Raw genomic sequence first — 23,248 nt, 5'->3', positions numbered from 1 at the left:
ACTGTTTGGCATTAGAGGGCCCCTGCCCAGGGGAGTACTGTCGTTTAAACGCAGGCCCCTGAAACTTCCTCTTAGTTGGCAAGAGAGTACTTTTGCCATTTGAAATGGTTTGAATGTATTTATCTAGGTCTTCTCCGAAGAGTCGTCCTCCATGGAAGGGGAACCCTACCAGGAGCTTCTTGCATGGGGGCTCGGCCTCCCAGCTTTTTAACCATAAGAGTCTTCTCATATGGATAAGGGATAACGATAAACGTGACGCTTTCTGGATAGAATCCTTAATTGCGTCTACTGTAAAACATATGGCCCTAGGGACATCCGAAAATTCTTCTGCCTGCTGGGCAGGAATAAGTTTAAGCATCTGCTTAACTTGATCCGATAATGCTTGAGCAACCCCAATCGCAGCCACGGCTGGCTGTACTACTGCCCCTGCAGTAGTGAAGGAGTTCTTAAGTAGTGCTTCCAAGCGTTTATCAACTGGATCCTTGAATACCTGTATGTTTTCTACAGGGCATGTTAATGATTTGTTAATACATGAGATGGCTGCGTCCACTGTAGGAGTAGCCCATTTCTTGGAAAATTTATCTTCCATAGGATATAGGGCAGAGAATCTTTTAGGTGGTAAGAAGATTTTATCTGGCTTGTTCCAATCTTGGAACAAAACTCCCTCTAGTAGAGGGTGGATCGGAAATACTGCATTGCTTTGAGGCGCCCTCAGTGAGCCCAAAGCTGAAACCGTAGATACCTGGAGATCTGGTACTGGCAAGTTGAATGCATTATGGACCAAGTCCGTTAAGGCTTGAATCCACCAGCTCTCCCCTTGGGAGACTGCTCCAGACTCCTCTGTATCCGGATCTTCGATCCCTGAACCTACTTGGTCCTTGTCCAAGAGGTCGTCCAATTCCCATGAGGAAAGGACCTCCTCTTCTGAGGGTCCGCGCTCGGGCGACGGAGATCTAATCCGTTTACTGCCCCGCATAGCTGTGGCTATCATTTTTCCCATTCTTTTCTCCATCTCTCTTAGAGAGGTGAGTAATACCTTGTCCGTGACCATCTTAGGGTTGGACTGACCCGCGCCAGCTCCAGCCCCAGATCCCGATGGCCCCAAGGCTCCCTGTGGGGAAAGCAGCGGCATAACTTTGTCCGAGACCTCAGACTCTCTGGGGGAATCCCCACCTCTTGTACCCTCTGACCCGGATGCCATGGTACAATACCGAGGTACACCTGCTACCTATTGGTATTTGGAACTATAAAAGTTAATTGCCCAAACACCTGTTTGGGGGATAAAAAATGCTTCCTCTCCCCTAGATGACTTCTTTTTTTTTTTTTTCTTTTTTGTTTCAAATCCAGGAAAGAAAAAAAACATTCTGTCCCCCTGAGTAGTATTGCAAAGAAATGCTATGAGATGGAAAAGAAACAGCCTATTTCTAGGCTTGAAAAACAGTCTTCTGAAGACTGCAATATCCTTTCTGGCCACTGTGTGTCCTCGGCGCCCCGTGCTGCCGCTCTGGTCTTTCTTCCCCAGTTCCAAAGTATTGAATGGAACAAACAAGGAAGGGCCGCCCCTTCCTTAAGCCACTGACCCGCCCTTCCCCCCCCAGCAATCTCAAACAGGAAATGCCCCTCCCGACAGGGGGGGGGGGGGTTTGGGAGGAAGGGACCTCTCTGCTCCAGCAAACTGCAGCCTGCAGCCTGGAACCACGAGGAGGTCAGCGTTTTGCCTGCTTTGCAGGCTCTGAGGAGGAAGACTGAATGGAGCATCGCCTGGAGGCTTGCAGGTAAGCACAGCTCTCTGACACACACATATACTTTTATATCACACAGGCCCCACTCAATGCTTTTCCAACACTACAAGGGAGGTCACATCTTATGGGGAATAATACATATAGAGCCATCCTATCTTTATGATATGTGACTAGTTTGCCAGATGCAGTGCATAACTTTAGGCATGTCCCCTGTGACCCCCCAGAAAAAAACCTGCTAAGAACCAAGTTCCGCAAGTTTTCCCCTCACTTACCTGCTCCATGCCGCAGGACTTTGCCAAGCAAGAGGCCCAATCTTCCCCCATCTCCGTGGGGATGTCTAGACCTTCAGGCCCTGGGTTCCTATGAAGGATCCACTGTCCTGGGCCCATATAGCACCCTGGCAACAGAAAACATTAGGCACCCAAAGGTTTCTAAGTTCTGGGCCCAGGGTCCAGCTCTCTAAAAAGAAAAGCATTATGGGCTATACCCCAAGGGTTTGGGGTCCGGTTACTGACCACTTTAGCGCTGAGGCTTTTTTGGACAGAACCGGTAGCTCACCTAATCCCAAGGATGCGGAGGCAAGCTAAACCATGACTAACACCTAAGACACTGGCGTAAAAACTGAGGTACTCCTCCTATGGGAGGGGGTTATATAGGGAGGGGCATTTCCTGTTTGAGATTGCCAGTGTCAACACCTGAAGGTACTCCATATAACCCATATAGTAATGAATATGCCGCTCTGTGTCCCGTGATGTACGATAAAGAAAAAAAAACAAAAAAAAAACACACGCCTGAAAAAACGCCCAACAAGCAAAATCCCATTCATGTCAATGGCACCTGTTCACATTTGAGCATTTTGTTGCCTGAAAAACGCCCTACTGTGTGGTGTTACAGACAAATGAACAGGAAGTGAGGATTTCTCAGAAGAAAAAAGGACAATCGAAGGATGAGGTAAGTGAAGGAGGAGGACTGCACTAAGGTAAAGGAAGCTATATAACACACACACACACACACACACACACACACAGTTTTTGGAATTTATATTTAACAAAAAAAAAAAAAAAAAACAGTATCTAGCATTGCAAAATACATAGTACAGATTGGCATAATGGTTTACTTTCACTTCCCATACAATACATGATATGAAATCCTGAACTGGGTCTGTTGCTCTCAAACTGTCTGCCCCATAATGGTACTATATGTCCACTAAAATATGCTATAAGCAAGTACATTTTACAGAGTAGGGACTGACCAGAGAGGAATTACTTTCAAGTGCAAGTCCAAGCAAAACCCAACTCCAAACCCTCTCCCTGCCACATACTAAACATAATCTATAAAACCCTGTAAAGCAAAAATGGCTATACTTAACTTTCCTATTCTTCAGCTGATCCAGTCCAGTTTCCAGCAGCGGAATCTGTGTGTAGAAGAGGACCGACAACGGTTGTAAAATTGTTGGGGAAGTGAGGTCACCCATAGACTTACTATGGGGCTTCTGCTGTCAGCTGCCACTCCTGCACATGCCTCCACACTGCAGCTGCCAATGACAGGATCGGCTGCAGAATAGGCAAGTACAGCGATTTTTGCTTTACAGGGTTAGATAGATTAGGTTAAGAATGTGGCAGAGAGTAGGTTTAAGTTTTGCCTGAAGTTCTACTTGCATGCACTAGACCAGCATGAACATGTATCGCAATATATGAACCAAAAATCCCCAATTAAGAATTTTCAGTTATCAGAATCTTGTGGCATTAATGAGAGGAATACAGATGCTGAAAAAAGCAAGATGTGCATTTATTCTTTATTTCCAGTAGACTCACCTGAAAGCGAACAGAGACCACAGCCCCACAGATCTCCTCCCCAACCATGAACTGCTCTCCTAGCATGGCTAAGATGAGATTCTCCCAGCACCGAGATGCTAGACCTTTACGAAGGCGAATTATCCACTTTCCTCCATTCTTGTTTGCATCATCCTACAGAGAGAAAAGATTATATATCATGAGACAGGCAGCTGTTAAAATAAGTATAATACATTCAGCTTGCTAACATTTAGCCCAGGTCCACACTGCTGTGGGTTAGAAATCGATTTTAAACTGGCAATGGAATCCAACTTTGGGGGGGGGGGGGGGGGGGGTTGGCGTTGAGTTCCTGCACAGACGTCAATTTAAATCACTCCCGTAGTTACTGTACTACTTTTGGGAATCTGTGTGGCGCTGCACCGATTCGGACGCTGCGATTGCTGGCAATAGCTGCTGATTTGGTGTCAAATCGCATGCCAAATCGGCCCATGTGAACGTGGGGAAACTGTCACTTGTCAATACATTTTTTTTCAGCACCACTGAAGATGGTGGAACACTGTTCTGGAAAACTATGTAAGCAAAACGCAGTTATTTGTAAGGTTATTAATTTTTTTGTAATCAAAAGCCACAAGAGAAAAAAAAAAAAATTAGAGTTACTTACCGGTAAAGTCTTTTCCAGTAGGCTTTCAGGATAGCCACAATGAGACACATAGGCTCCTCCCCTTCCTCTGGAAACACTGTGCCAGCCCATAAATTCTTACTTCCCCTGCCGGACTTTAGTTGTTACAAGATTACCTCCGGCCAGCTGGGGAGACACAAGAACATATTAGTAACATATCAAAAACTCATTACCATGCTGCGTTCTGGTCTTAAGCAAGACCCCCCCCCCCCAAATCTCAGGGAGGGTAACTAGGGCTGTCCTGAAAGACTACTGGAAAAGACGTTACCGGTAAGTAACTCTAATTTTCCCCTTTCGTCTTTCAGGACAGCCACAATGAGAGGATAAGCGAGCACTTACCAGCTAGGGTGGGACTACAGCTTGCAAAACCTTTCGACCAAAGGCTTGCTCACCTGCCGACACCAGGTCCACTCTGTAATGTTTCACGAAAGTGGAGTAGTTGGACCATGTCGCTGCCCTGCATATCTGTTCTGGCGTAGCAAAAACCGCCTGAGAAGCTGCCAAAGCTCTGGTAGAGTGTGCCTTTATCCCTGTAGGGATCTCCTTACCAGCTAGGGTATATGCCTGTCCAATGGTTGCTCTGAGCCACCTGGCAATAGTGCATCAAGACACTTTGTAACCCTTTGCAGCCCCAGAAAACAAAAAAATAACGAGTCTGACTTCCTAAATTCTTTTGTCAGCTCTAGATGGATGTCAGGAGATGCATCCTGCACTAAGGTATGAAACCTCAACTCCCCCATACCTGTGGGGTTGGGACAAAAGGAAGGTAGAACTACTTCCTGACTTCTGTGGAATTTCGAAGTAACCTTGGGTAAAAATGCTGGATCGGTCTTAAAAATGATCCGATCTAGAAAAACAAACACAAAAGGGGGATCTAACAGATAAGGCCTCTATCTCGCTCACCCTCCTAGCAGTAGTCACTGCAACCAAAAATACTGCCTTTAAGGTCAGTTCCTTTAGAAAACACTTGTCTAAAGGTTCAAAGGGGGGACCCGTGAGGGTCTGCAAAACGAAGGACAGGTCCCAGCTGGAGAATGGTGGGCCCTGAGTTGGTCTCTGCCTAGAGAGAGAGCCCTGAAAAACCTGACTACCCAGGGGTTAGAGGCCAAGGGTTTTTCTAGGTATGCACCAAGTGCTGAGATCTGTCATTTGAGCGTACTTACGGAAAGACCCCTAACTGCTCCACACAGCAGGAATTCCAGAATGGCTGTGGGGCTCTGCACCGAATAGGAGCGTCCTATGCACCACTTATTAAAGCAAAGCCAAACCTTCTGGTAGATCTGGCGAGTCTCCTCCTTCCTGCTATTAAGGAGGGTGGCAATTAAACTCTGAAAACCCCTTGGATCTTAGATGCCCTCCTCATTAGCCAGGCCGCCAGTCTCTACTTGTGTACCCGAGGGCAGAGAACTGTGCCCTGCGAGAGGAGATCCTCTCGGGGCGGTAGGAGAAGGGGAGGTTCTACAGCCAGCTGCTTGAGCACTGAGAACCAAGCCCTCTTGGGCCAATGTGGTGCCACTAGGATCAGGGAAATGCGTTCCAACTGAAACTTCCTCAGCACTGCGGGCAACAATTTTGGTGGTGGGAATGCGCAACACATTCTGAACTGCCAGCTCTGGGACAGTGCGTCCACCCCCAGTGCTCCATTTCCTCTGTTTAGAGAGGAAAAAAAAAAAAAAAAAAAAAAAAAAAAAAAAAAGGAGGGCTTTCGCATTTTCTTTGACGTGAAGAGGTCCACCTCCAGAGGTCCCCATCTCTTGGCCAAGAGACTGAAGACCTCCTGATTGAGGACCCACTCGCTCTCTCTCAGTTGCTTCCGACTGAGAAAGTCTGCCAACACATTCTTCTCGCCTCTCAGACAGACTGCGGAGAGTGAGAGAGTGTTGATCTCGGCCCAGCCCAGGATGTCTGTTGCTAGGGCCGATAGAACTCCGCTCCTCGTGCCGCCCTGCTTGTTTTAGGTAGGCTACGGCCGAGGAATTGTCCGACCTCAACAGAGTGTGGAGTCCCCGGAGTTACTCTTGGAAAAATCTGAGGGCCAGCCCCACTGCCCTTCGTTCCTTCCAATTGGACGATCTCTTTAGATCTTCGGATCCCCAGGTGCGCCCCCCAGCCCTTGCCCCTTGCGTCTGTGGTTATTACCCGAGATGCCAGGATAAGCCACAGCCGACCTTTGACAGGTTTGTAACCTTCCTACACCACCAGAGGGATCTTTTACTTGATCTGGTACCTGAACCAAGGTGTCTAGAGCCTCTTGACCAGTAATGGCAAATGTTGGCACCCCAGATGTTTCAGAACTACATTTCCCATGATGCTCTAGTACACAACAGAATGCATGAGCATCATGGGAAATGTAATTCCAAAACATCTGGGGTGCCAAGGTTCGCCATCACTGCTCTAGACTGTGGTCCCACACCCTTAGGACGAAGGCCTGCAGGGGGCGAAAGTGCAGTCCTGCCCATTGTACTGCTGGGAGGGTGGATGTCAGCAGACCTAATGTTGACATTAGAGATCTTATCGGGACCTGCTGGTTGCATTGTAGGAGGGCCACCGCTCTGTCTAATTTTAAGACCTTCTCTGTTGGGAGAAACACTCTTAAGAGTGTTGAGTCCAACCAGAATCCCAGGTATGCGATACGCTGTGAGGGGATGAGACTGGATTTCTCCAAGTTCAGTAGCCACCCCAGAGCCGTTAGGATTCTCATCGTCATCTCCAGATCTTTGGAAAGCTGTTCTGGGGATGCCGAACAGGAGCAGGTCGTCCAGGTACGCAATGGACACTCCCTGGAGTCGCAGAAACGCCACGGGTTCTGCCAAGACCTTGGTAAAGATGCAGGGAGATGAGGATAGCCCGAATGGCAGAGCCTGGAACTGCAGGTGTACAATTGTTCCATCTAGGTCGAACGCTAGCCGCAGGAAACTCAGAGTTTTCTGCGATCGGGACATGTAGGTACGCGTCCCTGAAGTCCAGAGATGCCATAAAGCAGTTGTGGGGGTAGAAGAGCCCTGACTGTGAATATCGACTCCATGCGGAACTGCTTGTAGGCAATTGACCTGTTCAGGGGTTTCAAATTCAGGATTAGTCAGAATTTTCCAGAAGTCTTCTTCACAACAAAAATGTGTGAAGAGAATCCCTTCCCCTTTTCTGCCTCTGAAACTCTGCGGACCACGCTCTGGTCTTCCAGATCCCTTAGGGGGGTACTTGCAAACTCTAGGCAATATCCCCTTCTTATGACCCCCAGGATGAACTGGTTGGGAGAAATTGCCTCCCACTGTGGGAGGAAGGTCCCCAGTCTTGCTCCCACCCTGACTGGAGTGGGATTGTTTTTTGCTGGGCTGCTCAGGAGGGCAAATTTTTTTTATAAATAAATAAATAAAAAAAAAAAATCGCCCTACCTTTCGGGGTCCAAGGCTTCTGCCCCTCAGGCTTGGGTGCCCCCCTCTGTCCTTGCGGACGAAACCCCTTCTTTGATTGTACTGGGGCCTTTCGTTTGAGAGGAAAGGATTTTTTTCTTATCCGCCGTGCAGTCCAGAACGGTTTCTAGACCTGGGCCAAAGAGTAGGTCACCAGTCAGGGGAATCCCGCATAACTTGGCTCTAGAGGCGCTGTCACCCAGCCAAGTTTTGAGCCAGAGGGCTCTTCTGGCAGAGTTAGCCAGGGCCGCTGACCTGGCCGACATGCGGATAGATTCCGCTGAGGCGTCAGCTATATAAGCGATACCTCGCAGGATTGTGGGAAAGGAGGACAAGATGTATCCTTAGCCGTACCGGCCTCAATATGCTCCTGGATCTTGTTGAGCCAATGCTCCAAGTTGCAGGCCACAACTGTAACAGCCATCTCTGGCTTTAAATTACCCATTGTAGAGTCCCATGTCTTTTTAAGAAGGGAGTCTATCCTCTTATCCATCACATCAGCTAGGGCCCCCAAGTCCTCAAACGCTAGGTCCATGTTTCTGGAGAAGGATGCGTCTAATTTGGGGGTCTTATTCCAAATAGACGCCGGGTCCTCAGAAAAAGGAAACCTTCTTTTAAGGGACCTGGAAAAGAAGGGTTTCCTCTCGGAATCCTCCTATTCCATTTTAACTGTGTTAACCAATACCTCATGTACTGGAAAGACTCTTTTCTCCTGTTCCCCCAGACCCCAATACATTTGGTCATGGAGGGTCAAGGTCTTTTTGTCGGTCTGGATACTGAGGGTCGTATAAATTGCCCCCAAGAGGACCTCTACCTCGTCCAGGGACAACTTATATCAGTAGGGCTTGTCAGATTCCCCATCCTGGCCCTCCTCCTCTGAGCATCAGAGGAGGAGGGCCAGGATGGTAGCACTATCTGGACGTGCCTGTTCAACGCCGGAAGGACCTGAAGCCACCTCTGCCCTCTGAGTAGTGGCAGGTTCGGCAGGTGCAGAGCCCTGAGCCGGCAGAGGGGTTGTATCCTGAGATGGAATTAGAAATCTTTAAAAAAAAAAAAGAAAAAAAAAAAAAGAAAAGAGGAGTCTTAAAAAGGTGGACGAGAGTTCCTTTACGGAAGCAGCTAGTCCTGACTCCGTCTCTGAATCCCTCTCTCTAACTAGGGTGTCTATACAGCCCCTGCAAAGGACTTTTGCCCATGACTTCCCTAGGACATCCCTACAGGAGGCACACTTCCTTATGGAGGTATGGGATGACTTTGACTTCTCAGTCGCTTTCTGAAAAACATGCACCAAAAAAAAAAAAAAAAAAAAAAAAAAAAAAAATGGGCAGACAGATACAACCCCGGGAGTGCACTGACCCTCTATCCTGCAGGGATCAGAGTCTCTCTCCCCCCTGACCACCCAGGGGGATTGCCCCCCCCCATTAGACAGGAACCATGTATGGAGGGGCATTCCTAGGTAGAGAGGAACCCACCCCAGGGTACTCCTACCTTAGGAAGGCTGGAGGTAGTGTCACTGGGTGTCGATAGAGCCTCCGCTTCCGACAGGACTGCAGGTGGCTGCTGCTACAGAGTCTTACGCTGCCTGTGCGCATTCCTGACTCTCTCCAGCGTTTGCCTGGTCCCCAATCAGCTCCGCGACACGGAAGTTGCGGGTCAAAGTGGAAACATCCGCCCTCTGCCGGAAAAGTCACCCGCTGTCCAGCCCGCTGGTTCCAAAAATGGGGCCTGTAGAAGAAAACAGGGAGAGCTAGGATGCCTTCCTGCTGCGGCCCTGTGGAAGCGATAGGGGACCCCCTCAGCTTGCTCCCACGCTCGACGAGGATGGGGTGGCTCCAGATGGTGGGTAAGTACCGCACCTATAGTACCCTAGAAGCCCCTGCTTCTTTCCAGGTCCAAGAGTGGCCTCAATCCCCTGACTGACCGGCCTGGTTCCAAGCATAGTGTCTCCCCTCCGGAGGAAACACTAACAACTGAAGTCCGGCAGGGGAAGACTTTATGGGCTGGCACAGTGTTTCCAGAGGAAGGGGAGAAGCCCATGTCTCCCATTGTGGCTGTTCTGAAAGACGAAAGGAAAAAAAAAAAAAAAAAATATGTAATATTTAAATTCAAAAGTGAAGTAAAGTCTGTGTTGGAGGCGGTAAATGTGTGCCATTGTGTTTGATTACATTTTAGATCACCGAGATTTTTGTGGGTCTTGCACTTTTAGACATCTAGCCTGTTTCTCCCATCTCAGGCATTTTCATGCACCCAGCAGGCAAAGGTGCAGGCAAAGTCCATAACAGGCTGAAACACGGTGTAGCTGTATGGGGCTGGACACTGTACCGAGTGGTACTTTTGTTCAGGGACCTATGCATTCAGGGATATAAACCCTTGAGTAGCGTTTGGGACAGCATCTTGCCGCAGCATTTTCAGCTTGTTATAGATTTTGTCAGCATCTTGTCAGAGGGGCTGAACGCTTCAACACGTAAATGCCAGGATTGAATGCACATCTCTAGATACTAGAGCTGCACGTCTCTGCCCCCTGCCACTATTCGTACCAATCCAAAAACGTTTGAATGGTCACTGGCAGCTCCTCTGATACTCTAGCATAGTACACTGTATATGCGTTTTCTAAAAGCAAGGCTTGTAAATGCTTATTTAGAACCATCTTTAGTCTGGTCACGTAACTCGCAGCCACTTTACAGCTCAGGGACAAGGCTTCTGCGGGAGGGGCTGAGCAGCCACGTGATCTCCGACTGGCAGCAGAGGGAGATATCGGCCCCTCCTGCAGTAGCCATGTATCGGAGCTGAAAAGCAGCTGCGAGTCACGTGACCAGCCTGAAGAGAGTTATTTACAAGCTAGAGATCTTCATTCTAAGTAAAAAAAAATCGTGATTCTCATTTTGGCCAGAATCATGCAGCTCTATTACAAGCCTCATTTTTAGAAAACACATATACAACAAACACCAGGTTAAAATCAGTATCATTTTGCTAGAAAATTACATAAAACCCTCATCCATAATTTTTGATTTCACTCACACAAATCTTGAAGGCGGTGATTGGTTTTCGGGGTCCCGTACGCGGCTAGGCTCCCAAAAAGTCCCACACATGTGGTATCCCTGTACTCAGGAGAAGCAGCAGAATGTATTTTGGGGTGCAATTCCACATATAACCATGGCATGTGTGAGAAATATATAATTTAGTGACAACTTTGTGCAAAAAAAAAAAATCAGTTTGTCATATTCCCGCAACTTGTGTCAAAATATAAAATATTCCATGGACTCGACATGCCTCTCAGCAAATAGCTTGGGGTGTCTACTTTCCAAAATGGGGTCATTTGGGGGGGTTTTGTGTTATTTTGGCATTTTATGGCCTTCGAAACTGTGATAGGTAGTGAGGAGTGAAATCAAAAATTTGCGCCCTTAGAAATGCTGAAGGCGGTGCTTGGTTTTCGGGGTCCCGTACGTGGCTAGGCTCCCAAAAAGTCCCACACATGTGGTATCCCCGTACTCAGAAGAAGCAACAGAATGTATTTTGGGGTGCAATTCCACATATAACCATGGCATGTGTGAGCAATATATCATTTAGTGACAACTTTTTGTAATTTATTTTAATTTTTTTTGTCATTATTCAATCACTTGGGACAAAAAAAAAAAAAAATATTCAATGGACTCAACATGCCTCTCAGCAGTTTCCCTGGGGTGTCTACTTTCCAAAATGGGGTCATTTGGGGGGGTTTTGTACTGCCTTGCCATTTTAGCACCTCAAGAAATGAGATAGGCAGTCATAAAATAAAGGTTGTGTAAATTCCAGAAAATGTACCCTAGTTTGTAGACGCTATAATTTTTGCGAAAACCAATAAATATACGCTTATTGCGATTGTGGCTGAATACATTTTGGCCTAAATGTTTGACTAAAATTTAGTTTATTCGATATTTTTTACTTTTTGTTAGAAGAAAAATCATTTTTTTTCAAAATTTTCGGTCTTTTTCCGTTTATATCGCAAAAAATAAAAATCGCATAGGCAATCAAATACCATCAAAAGAAAGCTCTATTTGTGGGAAGAAAAGGACGCAAATTTCGTTTCGGTACAACATTGCATGACCGCGCAATTACCAGTTAAAGCAGCGCAGTGACAAATTGTAAAAACACCTTGGGTCTTTAGACAGAGTATTGGTCTGGGGCTTAAGTGGTTAAGGGCTAGTTCACACCACATGCAGACCAGTGCATTTTTTCTGCGTCAAAAATGCATGGAAAGTAGGTTATATGGTTTTCAATGGCTTAGTTCACACCAGTGCTTGCAGTTCCAGAAAAAAAAATATATAAATAGAAAGTGTAGAACATGCTGCATTTTTCCTGCAACACAGTAAAAAGAATCAAAAATGCACTGACACACATGTCCTTATTTAAAAAAGGGGAGGTCCAGACTGGGTGGAATAAAAAAAGTCAACAGCGGGAAGGAAAAAAAAAAAAAAAAAATTCACTGTACATTGTGCAAAGAACTACATAATATCTGGCCTCTCTTCCTCCCCCCCCCCCCCCCCCGCCTTTTGGGAGACACACAGGTCCCAGAAGTCAGCAGGGACCATTCAGAAAGTGCAGCGCAACTCGCACATGCGCAGAACAGGCTGTGAAGCCGCAAGGCTTCACTTCCCGTTTCCCTTATTAATGATGCCGGCACCTGCACCCGAAGCCAAGGGAAGGGTGCCGACATCACGGCTCCCAGGACAGGTAAGTGTCCTTATATGAAAAGTCAGCAGCTGCTGACAATTTTTTTTAGCAGAGCGGAACACCGCTTTAAGGTTAAGAAAAAAACTAGACTGCATCAAAAACGCGATGGAACGCATCAAAATTGCACATGCAGAAAAGCATCTGGAAAGCATCCAGACTGCGTTTCCATGGTGCGAACTGGCCCTAAAAGTGGAACTGAACCAAAACATCTTACGATTTTCCAATAGGAGTGTGAAAGTTTTAGAACCATTGACAAGTTCTCATTACTGTGTGCGCTCACTGCTAATATTTTTAATTAATTCAGATCTGTGTCAAATAGTTCAATGCACAAATGCAGCATGTTTTTGACCTCAGTTTGCATCCCTACTGATCCTTCAGAATGTGTTTTAGCAGCAGTTGAGCTGCTTTTGCATTCCCACACACTTGTATGTGAAGAGAAGCAGTTCTGAACCCAACAAAAGGCCCATCCACACAGGTCCACAATGTTCCAGAAAATGAAGTACATTTTGCCAGCAGTGATACAGACCGCAATTAAAATACATGACAGAAGAAGTTCTAGCTTTTCCCCACTCTAATGTTTTATTAGTTCATTGGCGACATTTGCTCTCACTTCCTCTCCTGGGATCACTGTTGACAGGACAAAAAGAGGAAAAATCTTTCAAACAAAAAAAAAAAAAAACACAGAAAATAAAAAAAAAACTACAAAAGTTAAAACATTTCCACCATTTGCAATGAAAACTAGCTTTAGCTGGAGTTCCAGTTTATTATAAGTGCAGAATACAGCCATGATCATCACCATGCAATATCTCACCTCCCACATTGGCTTGATCCCTTCCTTAAAAAGATGAAAGTCACTGTGTCCTGTCAGTTCCCCAGGACGTACCATGTGACTGTAGAACCTCCAGAACTGCTCCACCTATAATGGGAAAGGCAGCAGACTGTCAATACTGCTTGTTTAGGTTATAATCTTGGAATCAAATGCAAACAGGACATGCATAACAAATATTCACAAAATGACCTTTTCAAATATTATGGTTTCCCTTTTCCCACTAACAACTACTGGCTATAAACTAGAGCTGCGCGATTAATCGCGGAGAGAATCGCGATTTCGATTCTCCCCGCCCGCGATCTCCCCGCGGGATGACCCGCGATTCTTCTGTTTTCACCGCTGGTTCCACGTAACCAGCGTGGAACGCGAATGGTGCCGATGTCAAAATCAAAGTTTGATTCTGCTTTTTTCATAGGAGTTATATGATCTTTAACATTATAGACATATCACTGGTCTCTTTTTTTATATATTCATATTTTCAGATAAATCACAGGTTTATTTATTTTTTTTTTTTTTTTTGGGGGGGGGTTTCTGGCATAATTTTTTTGAGAATCGTGAGAGAATCGTGATCTTTAGTCTAAGCAAAAGAATCGCGATTCTCATTTTGACCAGAATCGTGCAGCCCTACTATAAACTCACATTTTGCATAATACTAGGGAGATCATTTACTGCTCATGAATATCGATTACATCATAAACGAAAGGACATCTTGATGTTTGCTTGTGATTAAAAACTAAATTTTACAGTTTAGGAAATTTAACTAGGAGAAAGGCAAGTCACTGCAAGAGAAAATTCTTGGGGCTCATTCTGATAGGAACTGCAAGGGCTGATGCACATCTGTGGTGGACTGCATTTTAGAGGGCGTTAGACAGGCGATATGTCACCTCATCACTTCCCTGTTTTAACCTTGAAAATGCTCACCCAGGTCACAACTGCTTGAATTGCACACGGTTGTGGTGTGTCCCCATTCATTTAACAGGGTAGCATTCAGCGGCAGTACTGCCCACCAAGTGCGATAGGAGATCTAATCTTTGCCACGGCCTGTGTACAGCACTGAGTAACAAGTATCAACATATACTTTTTTTGGTGTGGTCATTTTTTTTTTTTTTTTAACAAATCAGGTTTTCTTTATTGAAAGGATAAGTAAATGGAAAAAAAAAAAAAAAGTAAAACAGAGAATTCCGCTGAGACAGCCTATTGACATACCAATATAGATGACACGCATACACAGGCAACGGTGTGATCAGTTTAGCCACTTTTACCATCCATACCATTAAAAACTGGTCACACCAAAAAAAGTATACGTTAATACTTGATGCGATCAACCTATTTGAAATGCAGCACGTACGACATTCACAGCACACTGTAAAATGACACATTGGTGTGAAAGCAAATGTAATTTTTTTCCCCTTGTCCACACAATATATTAAAAAAATAAAATAAAAAATTCAGCAAATTTTATGGCAAAATGCCAGTTGTAAAAAACCCAAGGGCCTGTCCACACCTAATGAATTGGCAAGCATTTTCAGGTGCGATAACCTGCAATTTGCCACTAGAGTGTATTCAATTTTGTTTTTTTCCCCCTTTAGTGGGTTGCTGCAAAAAAAATCAATAAAAATATCTTTAAAAAAAAGAAAAAAAAGACGAAGGAAGAAGTGTAAAAAAAAAAAAAAAAAAAACCCACGGCATCTCCAATGCAGGTCAAATTAACAGGTGTGAAAAGTGTTGGTCACAAATGGACTGTAGATCAATCCTACATCTCGTATGTCCAGCACGCACTCACAGAGGCAAAGGTACCAATTTGCTTGATGTTCTGTTCATAGCTCTGAGAGCTGGTTGGTCTACCCGGTGTCCTGCGAGAATACCAGAATGTGTAGTTATATTGTAAAGGGTGCTCTGCTGGACCTGGCACTACGATCTGAAAAACAAACAAACATAAAAATTGTAGTCATCTCCCAAACAGCACATCATCATCTACCACAGACTACGTTACTACGGTTCTTGGTTTGAATCCCATCTAGGATACTACCTGCCTGAAGTTTGCAAGTTCTCCCTGTGCTTGCATGGGTTTAAATAAAAAAATAAATAAAAAAAAAAAAAGGAGAAATGCTGCAAGGGGCATGACTACCAGCACAGTCCCTACTGATTCACAAGCTACAGTACCCGAGAGTGTATACATGCTTGTCACACCGACTGTCAGCCTACTGGTGGTAATCACTTACTGTATATAAGCACCAGAAAGTACTTGAGTACTGAATATTCGGTTTCATAAACATGCAAATTTTAAGACTTGATATGTTGCATATTTACTGGATGTAAACTAAAAAAAAAATAGAATAAAGTGGTAATCTATTGTGTTTGCGTACACTAAAATTTTCTTTAGTGTATCTTTTTTTAATGAAAATATGCATTTGGTAAATAGTTGTGCCAATATTGTGGGACATAAAAATATTGATCCAAAAAAATAAAAAAATAAGAAGAAAAAATAAAAATAAAAATAGACCTTGTGGTTAATGCCAAGCTGTTAACCTGTAAAGCCTTATAAAGCGCTGTCTATTGATAATATAACACACCGTTGTTTGTCACCATTCCATGGGTGTGCACAATTTTAATGGGTGGCATGTTAAGTATCTATTTTCTATTTACTCAACGTATCTTATCCGCATCTTATACCCAAAATGTTGATATTATATTGTATTTTTGTGCATTAAAACTCAGTGTAATTTATTTCTTCCTGAAATTTTGCATTTTAAAAATTGCTATGCAAATATAGTGCAACAAAACACCATTTTATTCTGCCGAGCCTCTGTTTTCACAAAAATATATAATGTTTGTGGTTTTTAAGTAATATTCTAACAAACAAATGCAGGTTTTAACATGTATGTTAGAAATGTCAGAAATTGTTAAAATGTTTCCAGTCAGGACATTTTTAGCCTAATGCAGTCCCTGCATTAAAGTAAAATATGTTACATTACGTGCCAAGCCCCCCCTTCTCCCCCATTCTCTAAAAACGTATCCAAGTCTCATCTCAATTCAGCACTGTGCCTGATTGCAGCAGCGCTGCTCTCACCCTCTCCTTTCAGGATTTACTGAAAACCGTGGGGGCCACTGGCTCCTGCTGCTGTCAGTTGAATCCTGTAAGGAATGAGCGAGGGCGTTACCAAGCCACACTATGCATGTGCATGGAAGCACTCAGCCCAACTCGAAAGTGTGCCTACACGTGTGCCGCTTGCTATGGGGGCGCACACACACACAGAATAAGAGGAGACCGTGTTGGCGGGGGACCAAAAAAAAAAAAAAAAAAAAAGAAGAGGCAAGTGGATGCTCTTTGCAATAGCACTGCACAGAGCAGGCAAGTATAACATGTTTGTTAGATGGATTTAAAAAGGAGTCTTTAGAACAACTTTAACTCGCTTGCCGACCAGCCGCCGCAGTTATACGGCAGCAGGTCGGCTCTGCTGGGCGAGATCACGTAGATCTACGTCATCTCGCACGCGCGCCCCCCGCTCGCCCCTGACGCCGATGCGCGTGCCCGGGGGGCGCGATCACCACCAGGCAATCGCTCATTACAAAGCGAGAACCGGGAGATGTGTGAACACACACGGGAAACATACTTAACCCCTTCCTCGCCCCCTAGTGTTAACCCCTTCCCTGCCAGTGGCATTTTTATAGTAATCAATGCATTTTTATAGCACTGATCGCTATAAAAATGCCAATGGTCCCAAAAATGTGTCAAAAGTGTCCGCCATAATGTCACAGTACCGATAAAAAAAAAAAAAAAAAAAAAAATCGCTGATCGCCACCATTACTAGTAAAAAAAAAAAAAAAAATATTAATAAAAATTCCATAAAACTATCCCCCATTTTGTAAACGCTATAACTTTTGCGCAAACCAATCAAAAAACGCTTATTGCGATTTTTTTTTTAATGAAAAATATGTAGAGGAATACGTATCGGCCTAAACTGATTTTTTTTTTCAAAATGGTCGCTCTATTTTTGTTTATAGCGCAAAAACTAAAAACCGCAGAGGTGATCAAATACCACCAAAAGAAAGCTATTTGTGAAGAAAAAATAAATAAATAAATAAAAAAAGAAGGACGCCAATTTTGTTTGGGAGCCACTTTGCACGACCGCGCAATTGTCTGTTAAAGCGACGCAGTGCCGAATCGCAAAAAGTGGCCTGGTCTTTGACCAGCAATATGGTCCGAGGCTTAAGTGCTTAAAGGAGATCTATAGTACCTTACTCTCTGTACGGTCTCCTGAAACTCCTCCTTCCACCACCCCTGTAGTTCAAAGGGCAAGTTCATTATGTGACACAGCAATGACTACTGAAAGCGCATAGTGAATGTGTCACAGAATTCAAGGAAGTAACTGTGTAAGGATCTTCACAAACCTCAGGAACGTTCAATATTATTAGTTAGCTAAAAATAATTGAAATACAATGTGTAAACAAATGATTTTACATTCTTACCATAGATATGCTTTAACCACCATAAATATTACAAGACATGAACATTTACAACAAAAAAACACAAATGTGTTTGATTAAATGTCTAATAAATTCTCCAAGACACAACTGCGCGCACTGTTATACCATGTGTTGTGCGGTTTTTACACAGGCCGATACCAGTATAAAGCAGCAAAGCCAGATCTTTTCTAGCAAAGGAGAAAAGGAAGCTTTGGAACGGCAGGTTAAAATCGTTGGCTTTAAAGAGCCCAAAAAAAGGTTGTAGAAAAAATGGAGTTACACTTACCGGTAACGTCCTTTCCAGTAGTCTTTCAGGACAGCCACAACTTGAGAGATAGGCTCCTCCTCTTCCTTAGGAAACACTGCACAGCCTTTAAAATCTCTCCTCCCCCTGCTAGACCTCAGTTTTTATACGAGCACTCCGGTCCGCTGGGGAGACACAAGAACATGTTAGTAATCCATAGTTTAAACATCAATATCATACTATGTTCCTGGATTAAAACCCATTCTTCCAACTTTTCGGGAGGGTAACTAGGGCTGTCCTGAAAGACTACTGGAAAGGACGTTACCGGTAAGTGTAACTCCATTTTTCCCTATCCGTCTTTCAGGACAGCCACAACTTGAGAGGATAATCGAGTACTTACAAATTAGGGTGGGACCACGGCTTGCAAGACTTTTCTCCCAAAGGCTTGTTCACCTGCTGACACCAAGTCTACTCTATAATGCTTGACGAAGGTGGCGTAGCTGGACCAAGTTGCGGCTCTGCATATTTGATCTGGCGTCGCTCCAGCCCTTTCAGCCTGAGAAGTAGCCACCGCTCGAGTAGAGTGTGCCTTTATTCCTGTAGGGACTTCCCTACCAGTCAAGGCGTAAGCCTGCCCAATAACTAGTCTAAGCCATCTAGCAATTGTGCGACGAGACGCTTTCTGTCGCTTTCTGGTCCCAGAAAACAAAACAAACAAAGAGTCTGACTTCCTAAAACCCCGAGTCAGCTCCAAGTACTGTAGGATGCACCTCCTAACATCTAGTGTACTAAACTTAAACTCCCTTTCACCTGAGGGATTGGAACAAAATGAAGGTAACACAACCTCCTGGCTTCTATGAAACTTAGAAGCCACTTTTGGAAGGAAGGCCGGATCGGTTTTAAAAACAACTCGATCCGGGAAAATTACACAAAAAGGAGGACGAATGGACAGGGCTTCCAATTCACTGACCCTCCTAGCAGTAGTCACTGCAACTAAAAAGACTGTTTTAAACGTTAAATCCTTTAACGAACACTTGTCTAAGGGTTCAAAGGGCAACCCTGTTAGCACCTGTAAAACTAGTGATAGATCCCACTTGGGGAAGGGAGGTCCCTGAGAAGGTTTCTGTCTGGACAAAGCCCTAAAGAACCTGATGACCCAAGGATTGGAGGCTAGAGGGCTCTCTAGAAACACACTGAGGGCTGAGACCTGGCCTTTAAGGGTACTCACTGACAAGCCTTTATCCGCTCCGCACTGAAGAAACTCTAGAACGGACTTGTGGCTTTGTGCTGGAAAGGAAAACTCCTGGCACCAAGAAATAAAACGAAGCCAAACTTTTCTATAGATAGAACGCGTCTCCTTCTTCCTACTGTTAAGAAGGGTGGCAGTCAGTTTGTCCGAAAAACCTCTGGACCTCAGCAAGGACTCCTCAGTAACCACGCCGCAAGGTTCCACCTGTGTACCTGTGGGCATAGAACTGGTCCCTGCGAGAGGAGATCCTTTCGAAGAGGAAGAAAAAAGGGGGGGTTCTATGGTCAGTTGCTTGAGAACCGAAAACCAAGCCCTCTTGGGCCAGTGGGGTGCCACAAGGATAAGTGAGGTGTTCTCCAGCTGAAATTTTCTCAGGACCAGTGGTAGAAGAGCTGGGGGTGGGAAGGCGTAACAAATCCCGAATCGCCAGCTCTGGGATAGGGCATCTATCCCTCTTGCTCCCTCTCCCCTGCCCCGAGAGAAAAACCAGTGTTTTTGCGTTCTCCCTGGACGCGAAGAGGTCTATCTCCGGAGACCCCCATCTCTTGACCAAAAGATGGAAGACCTCCTGATTGAGGGACCACTCGTCTTCCCTCAGTTGACTTCGACTGAGGAAATCCGCTGTACTGTTTTCTATTTCCCTTAGAAAAACTGCTGATAAGGACAGGGTGTTTGTTTCGGCCCAGCGAAAGATTCTTGTTGTTATGGCCGACAGGGCTACACACCTGGTGCCACCCTGTTTGTTCACATAGGCCACGGCCGACGAATTGTCTGACCTCACCTGGACGTGGTGTCCTCGAAGTCTCTCCTGAAAGAAGATGAGAGCTAAACCGATCGCCCTCAGCTCCTTCCAGTTGGAGGAATGTTTCAGCTCTGCCACTTCCCAAACACCCTGTGCTGGAAGTACACCCAGGTGAGCCCCCAAACCTCTGCCGCTGGCGTCTGTGGTGACAACCAGTGGAGACCGGATATGCCACAGACGACCCTGCGACAAATTGGTGATCTTTCTCCACCACCAGAGGGATCTCTTTACCTGACTTGGGACCTGTACCAGGACGTCTAGGCGTTCTAAGCTGTGGTCCCAGACTCTGAGTACAAAGGCCTGCAGGGCCCGAAAGTGAATCCCTGCCCACTGGACTGCCGGTAGAGTGGACGTTAACAGCCCTAGTGTTGACATCAGGAATCTGATTGAAACCTGATGGCTGCCCTGGAGGGCAGATACCGATTTTTCTAACTTTAGAGCCTTCTCTAATGGAAGGAAGACCCTTAGAAGGGTGGAGTCCAGGGTGTACCCTAAATAAGGAATGCGCTGCGATGGTATTAGACTGGATTTTTCCAGGTTTAACAGCCAACCTAGGTCCATAAGGGTCTTCTTGGTTAGTTCCAGGTCCCTGGATACTTGTTCCGGAGAAGATGCAAAAAGAAGCAGGTCGTCCAGGTAAGCTATTATACCCACTCCCTGAAGACGCAGAAAAGCTATTGGTTCCGCCAGGACCTTTGTGAACACGCGGGGTGAGGAGGATAGACCGAATGGCAAGGCCTGGAACTGTAGGTGCACCACCGAAGTTCCCAAGTCTATCGCTAGCCGTAGAAACTCCTGAGACCCCTCTGCAATGGGTACGTGCAGGTACGCGTCCCTGGGGTCCAGGGAGACCATAAAGCAATTCTGTGGTAGGAGGGCCCTTACCGTGAAAATTTACTCCATACGGAATCTTTTGTATGTTACTGACTTGTTCAGCGGTTTCAGGTTTAAGATTAACCTGTACTTGCCGGAGGGTTTCCTTACCACGAAAATGTGGGAGTAAAAACCTCTTTTCTCCTCCCCTTTTGGGACTCTGCAAACAACATTTTGGACCTCCAGATCCCTCAAGGCCCCCACTAGAGCCTCTGCTTTTTCCTTGGCTCTGGGAAGCTGAGTGACCAGGTACCTCTGCGGCGGAAGGGATGAGAACTCCAGGGAATACCCCCTTCTCACTATCGCCAAGACGTACCTGTTTGGGGAAAAGGACTCCCATTGTGGGAGGAAGGCCCCCAACCTTCCCCCCACTCTGATCTGGGAGTCATTGTTTTTTGGGGGGCTGGTCAGGTGGGCGAAAAAAAAAAAAAATCGCTCCTCTTCCCCTACCCCTGGGTGTCCAGATCCTTTTTTGAGTCTCTGGTTTCGGGACCCCTGTCTGTCTCTGGGGACGAAACCCTCTCCCTTTTAGTGGAGTTTTACGTTTAAACGGAAAAGATTTTTTCTTATCCGCCGTGCGGTCTAAGACTGACTCCAGGTCGGGACCAAATAGGAGATCTCCTGTAAAGGGAATCCCACATAACTTGGACTTGGACGCAATGTCTCCTGACCAAGTCTTGAGCCAGAGAGCTCTTCTGGCAGAATTAGCCAGGGCTGCTGACCTGGCTGACATGCGGACGGATTCTGCTGAAGCATCCGCAATGTAGGCTACCCCCTTTAAAATAGTGGGGAAGGAAGCCAGAATAGTGTCCTTGTCCGTATCCGCCTCAATATGTTCTTGGATCTTTGAGAGCCAGTGCTCTAAATTACGGGCCACTACTGTAACTGCTAATTCTGGTTTTAAATTGCCAATTATGAGCTTTTTTCAGCAACGAGTCCATCCTCTTATCCATAGCATCCGTCAGGTTGCCCATATCTTCAAATGCTAAATCAGTCTTTTTAGAGACCTGGGAAAAGGCCGCATCTAATTTAGGCATCTTATTCCAAACGGACGTGGAATCTTCCGCAAAGGGAAACCTTCTCTTAAGGGATTGAGAAAAGAAAGGCTTTCTTTCAGGGTCCTGCCACTCCTTCTTAACAGTATCAACCAGAAGTTCGTGCACTGGGAAGACCCTGCCCTTGTGTTCCCCCAGACCTTTGTACATCTGGTCATGGAGACTAAGAGGTTTATTATCCGTGTGAATGCCTAGGGTCGTGTAAATGGCACCTAGCAATTCCTCAACCTCATCAAGAGATAGCTTATATCTGGAAGACTTTTTGGACTCACTGTCCTGGTCTTCTTCACCTGACTCTGCCTGCGAGTCGGAAGCAACATTCTCCAATAAGGAGTGTTGCCCCTGAGAAGGGCCTGCAAAATCAACTGCCTCCGCTGAAGGATCAGGAGAGGCAGGTGCAAGACCCTGAACATCAGGGTGGGCTGTAACCTGTGTGGGTACCAGGGGGGGTTGCACCCTTTCAAACAAGGTTTTGAAAGAGGAAAAGGTAGAGGCTAGTTCCTTAACTGAAGCAGCTAAACTATCCCCCTGTTCTGCATCCCTTTCCCTAACTAGAGAGTTTATGCAGTCTCTGCACAAAACTTTCGTCCAAGAATCAGGAAGGGAGTCCCTACAGGAAGCACATTTTTTCTTAGAACTATGTGTCCTTCCTGTTTTTTCTTGGCTTTTTTCTAGGCTCTTCTGAAAATAGAAGACATAAGGACCCACATTTAAACAAGCAAAGATACAAAAAAGTTTTTTTTTTTTTTTTTTAAAACAACAACATGGCTACAACCCTTTGGGAAGCACTAGACAGACACTACTGCTAGGTGCCCTGTTGCCTTTCCCCCCTCTCCCCCAACCACCAAGGGGAAGCAGAGGAAGGAAAAAAGACACAGTCTAAGGTCTTGGGAAACCCTCCCCAGGAAACCCTTACCTTGGACTGGCTGGAGGTAGCGTCCCTGGTCGGGTCCCGTTCCGGAGAAGTCACCGACATTGTGGGGTGGTTGCGCTGTGTCTAACTCGTCCCAACGAGTATCCGACACCTCCAGCAGGACGCGTGGGTCTCTATCAGCGCCGCGACCCGGAACCGGAAGTCGCGGGTCAAAGGGAATCCTTTCCGAGGCGCACCGGAAGTGACGTCGCCCGCCACTCGGCCCGCGATTTTCACAATAAAAAACAACCTGCGGCCTGAAATCAGGGTGCCCGGAGCCGAGTTCCCCCGCTGCGGTCCTGTGGACACGATAGGGACCCCCCACAAGCCGTCTGCCGCGCTCGACATGGGTTGGGGTGCGTTTTTGGCGGTAAGTCTTCGCCCAATCTTCTCCTTTAGGAAGCCCTTGCCTCCCATATAGGAAAAACTATGGCCACAGTCCCCTGACTGCACTGCCCTGGTTCCTCAGCAGTGTCTCCCCA

The 23,248-nt window shown here is 45.8% G+C and overlaps 1 protein-coding gene across 3 annotated transcripts in view; it reads right to left on the bottom strand.

Moving 5' to 3' along the window:
• Nucleotides 1–23,248, bottom strand: part of EIF4E2 (eukaryotic translation initiation factor 4E family member 2) — a 46,596-nt gene that overhangs the window by 16,862 nt on the left and 6,486 nt on the right. For 2 of the 3 annotated variants that reach the window (XM_040349677.1, XM_040349678.1), the window contains exons 3-5: nucleotides 14,947–15,081; nucleotides 13,146–13,250; nucleotides 3,557–3,709 (exon numbers count right to left, since the gene is read on the bottom strand). In XM_040349677.1, the coding sequence (XP_040205611.1) occupies nucleotides 3,557–3,709; nucleotides 13,146–13,250; nucleotides 14,947–15,081 (393 nt within the window). Of the gene's footprint in view, nucleotides 1–2,913; nucleotides 3,157–3,556; nucleotides 3,710–13,145; nucleotides 13,251–14,946; nucleotides 15,082–23,248 lie in introns of those variants that run through there. The other variant, XM_040349676.1, reaches the window with a different exon arrangement.

Source organism: Rana temporaria, chromosome 4 (genome assembly GCF_905171775.1).
Source record: "Rana temporaria chromosome 4, aRanTem1.1, whole genome shotgun sequence".
NCBI classification, from domain to species: domain Eukaryota; kingdom Metazoa; phylum Chordata; class Amphibia; order Anura; family Ranidae; genus Rana; species Rana temporaria.
This window is presented reverse-complemented; position numbering and strand designations above follow the sequence as displayed.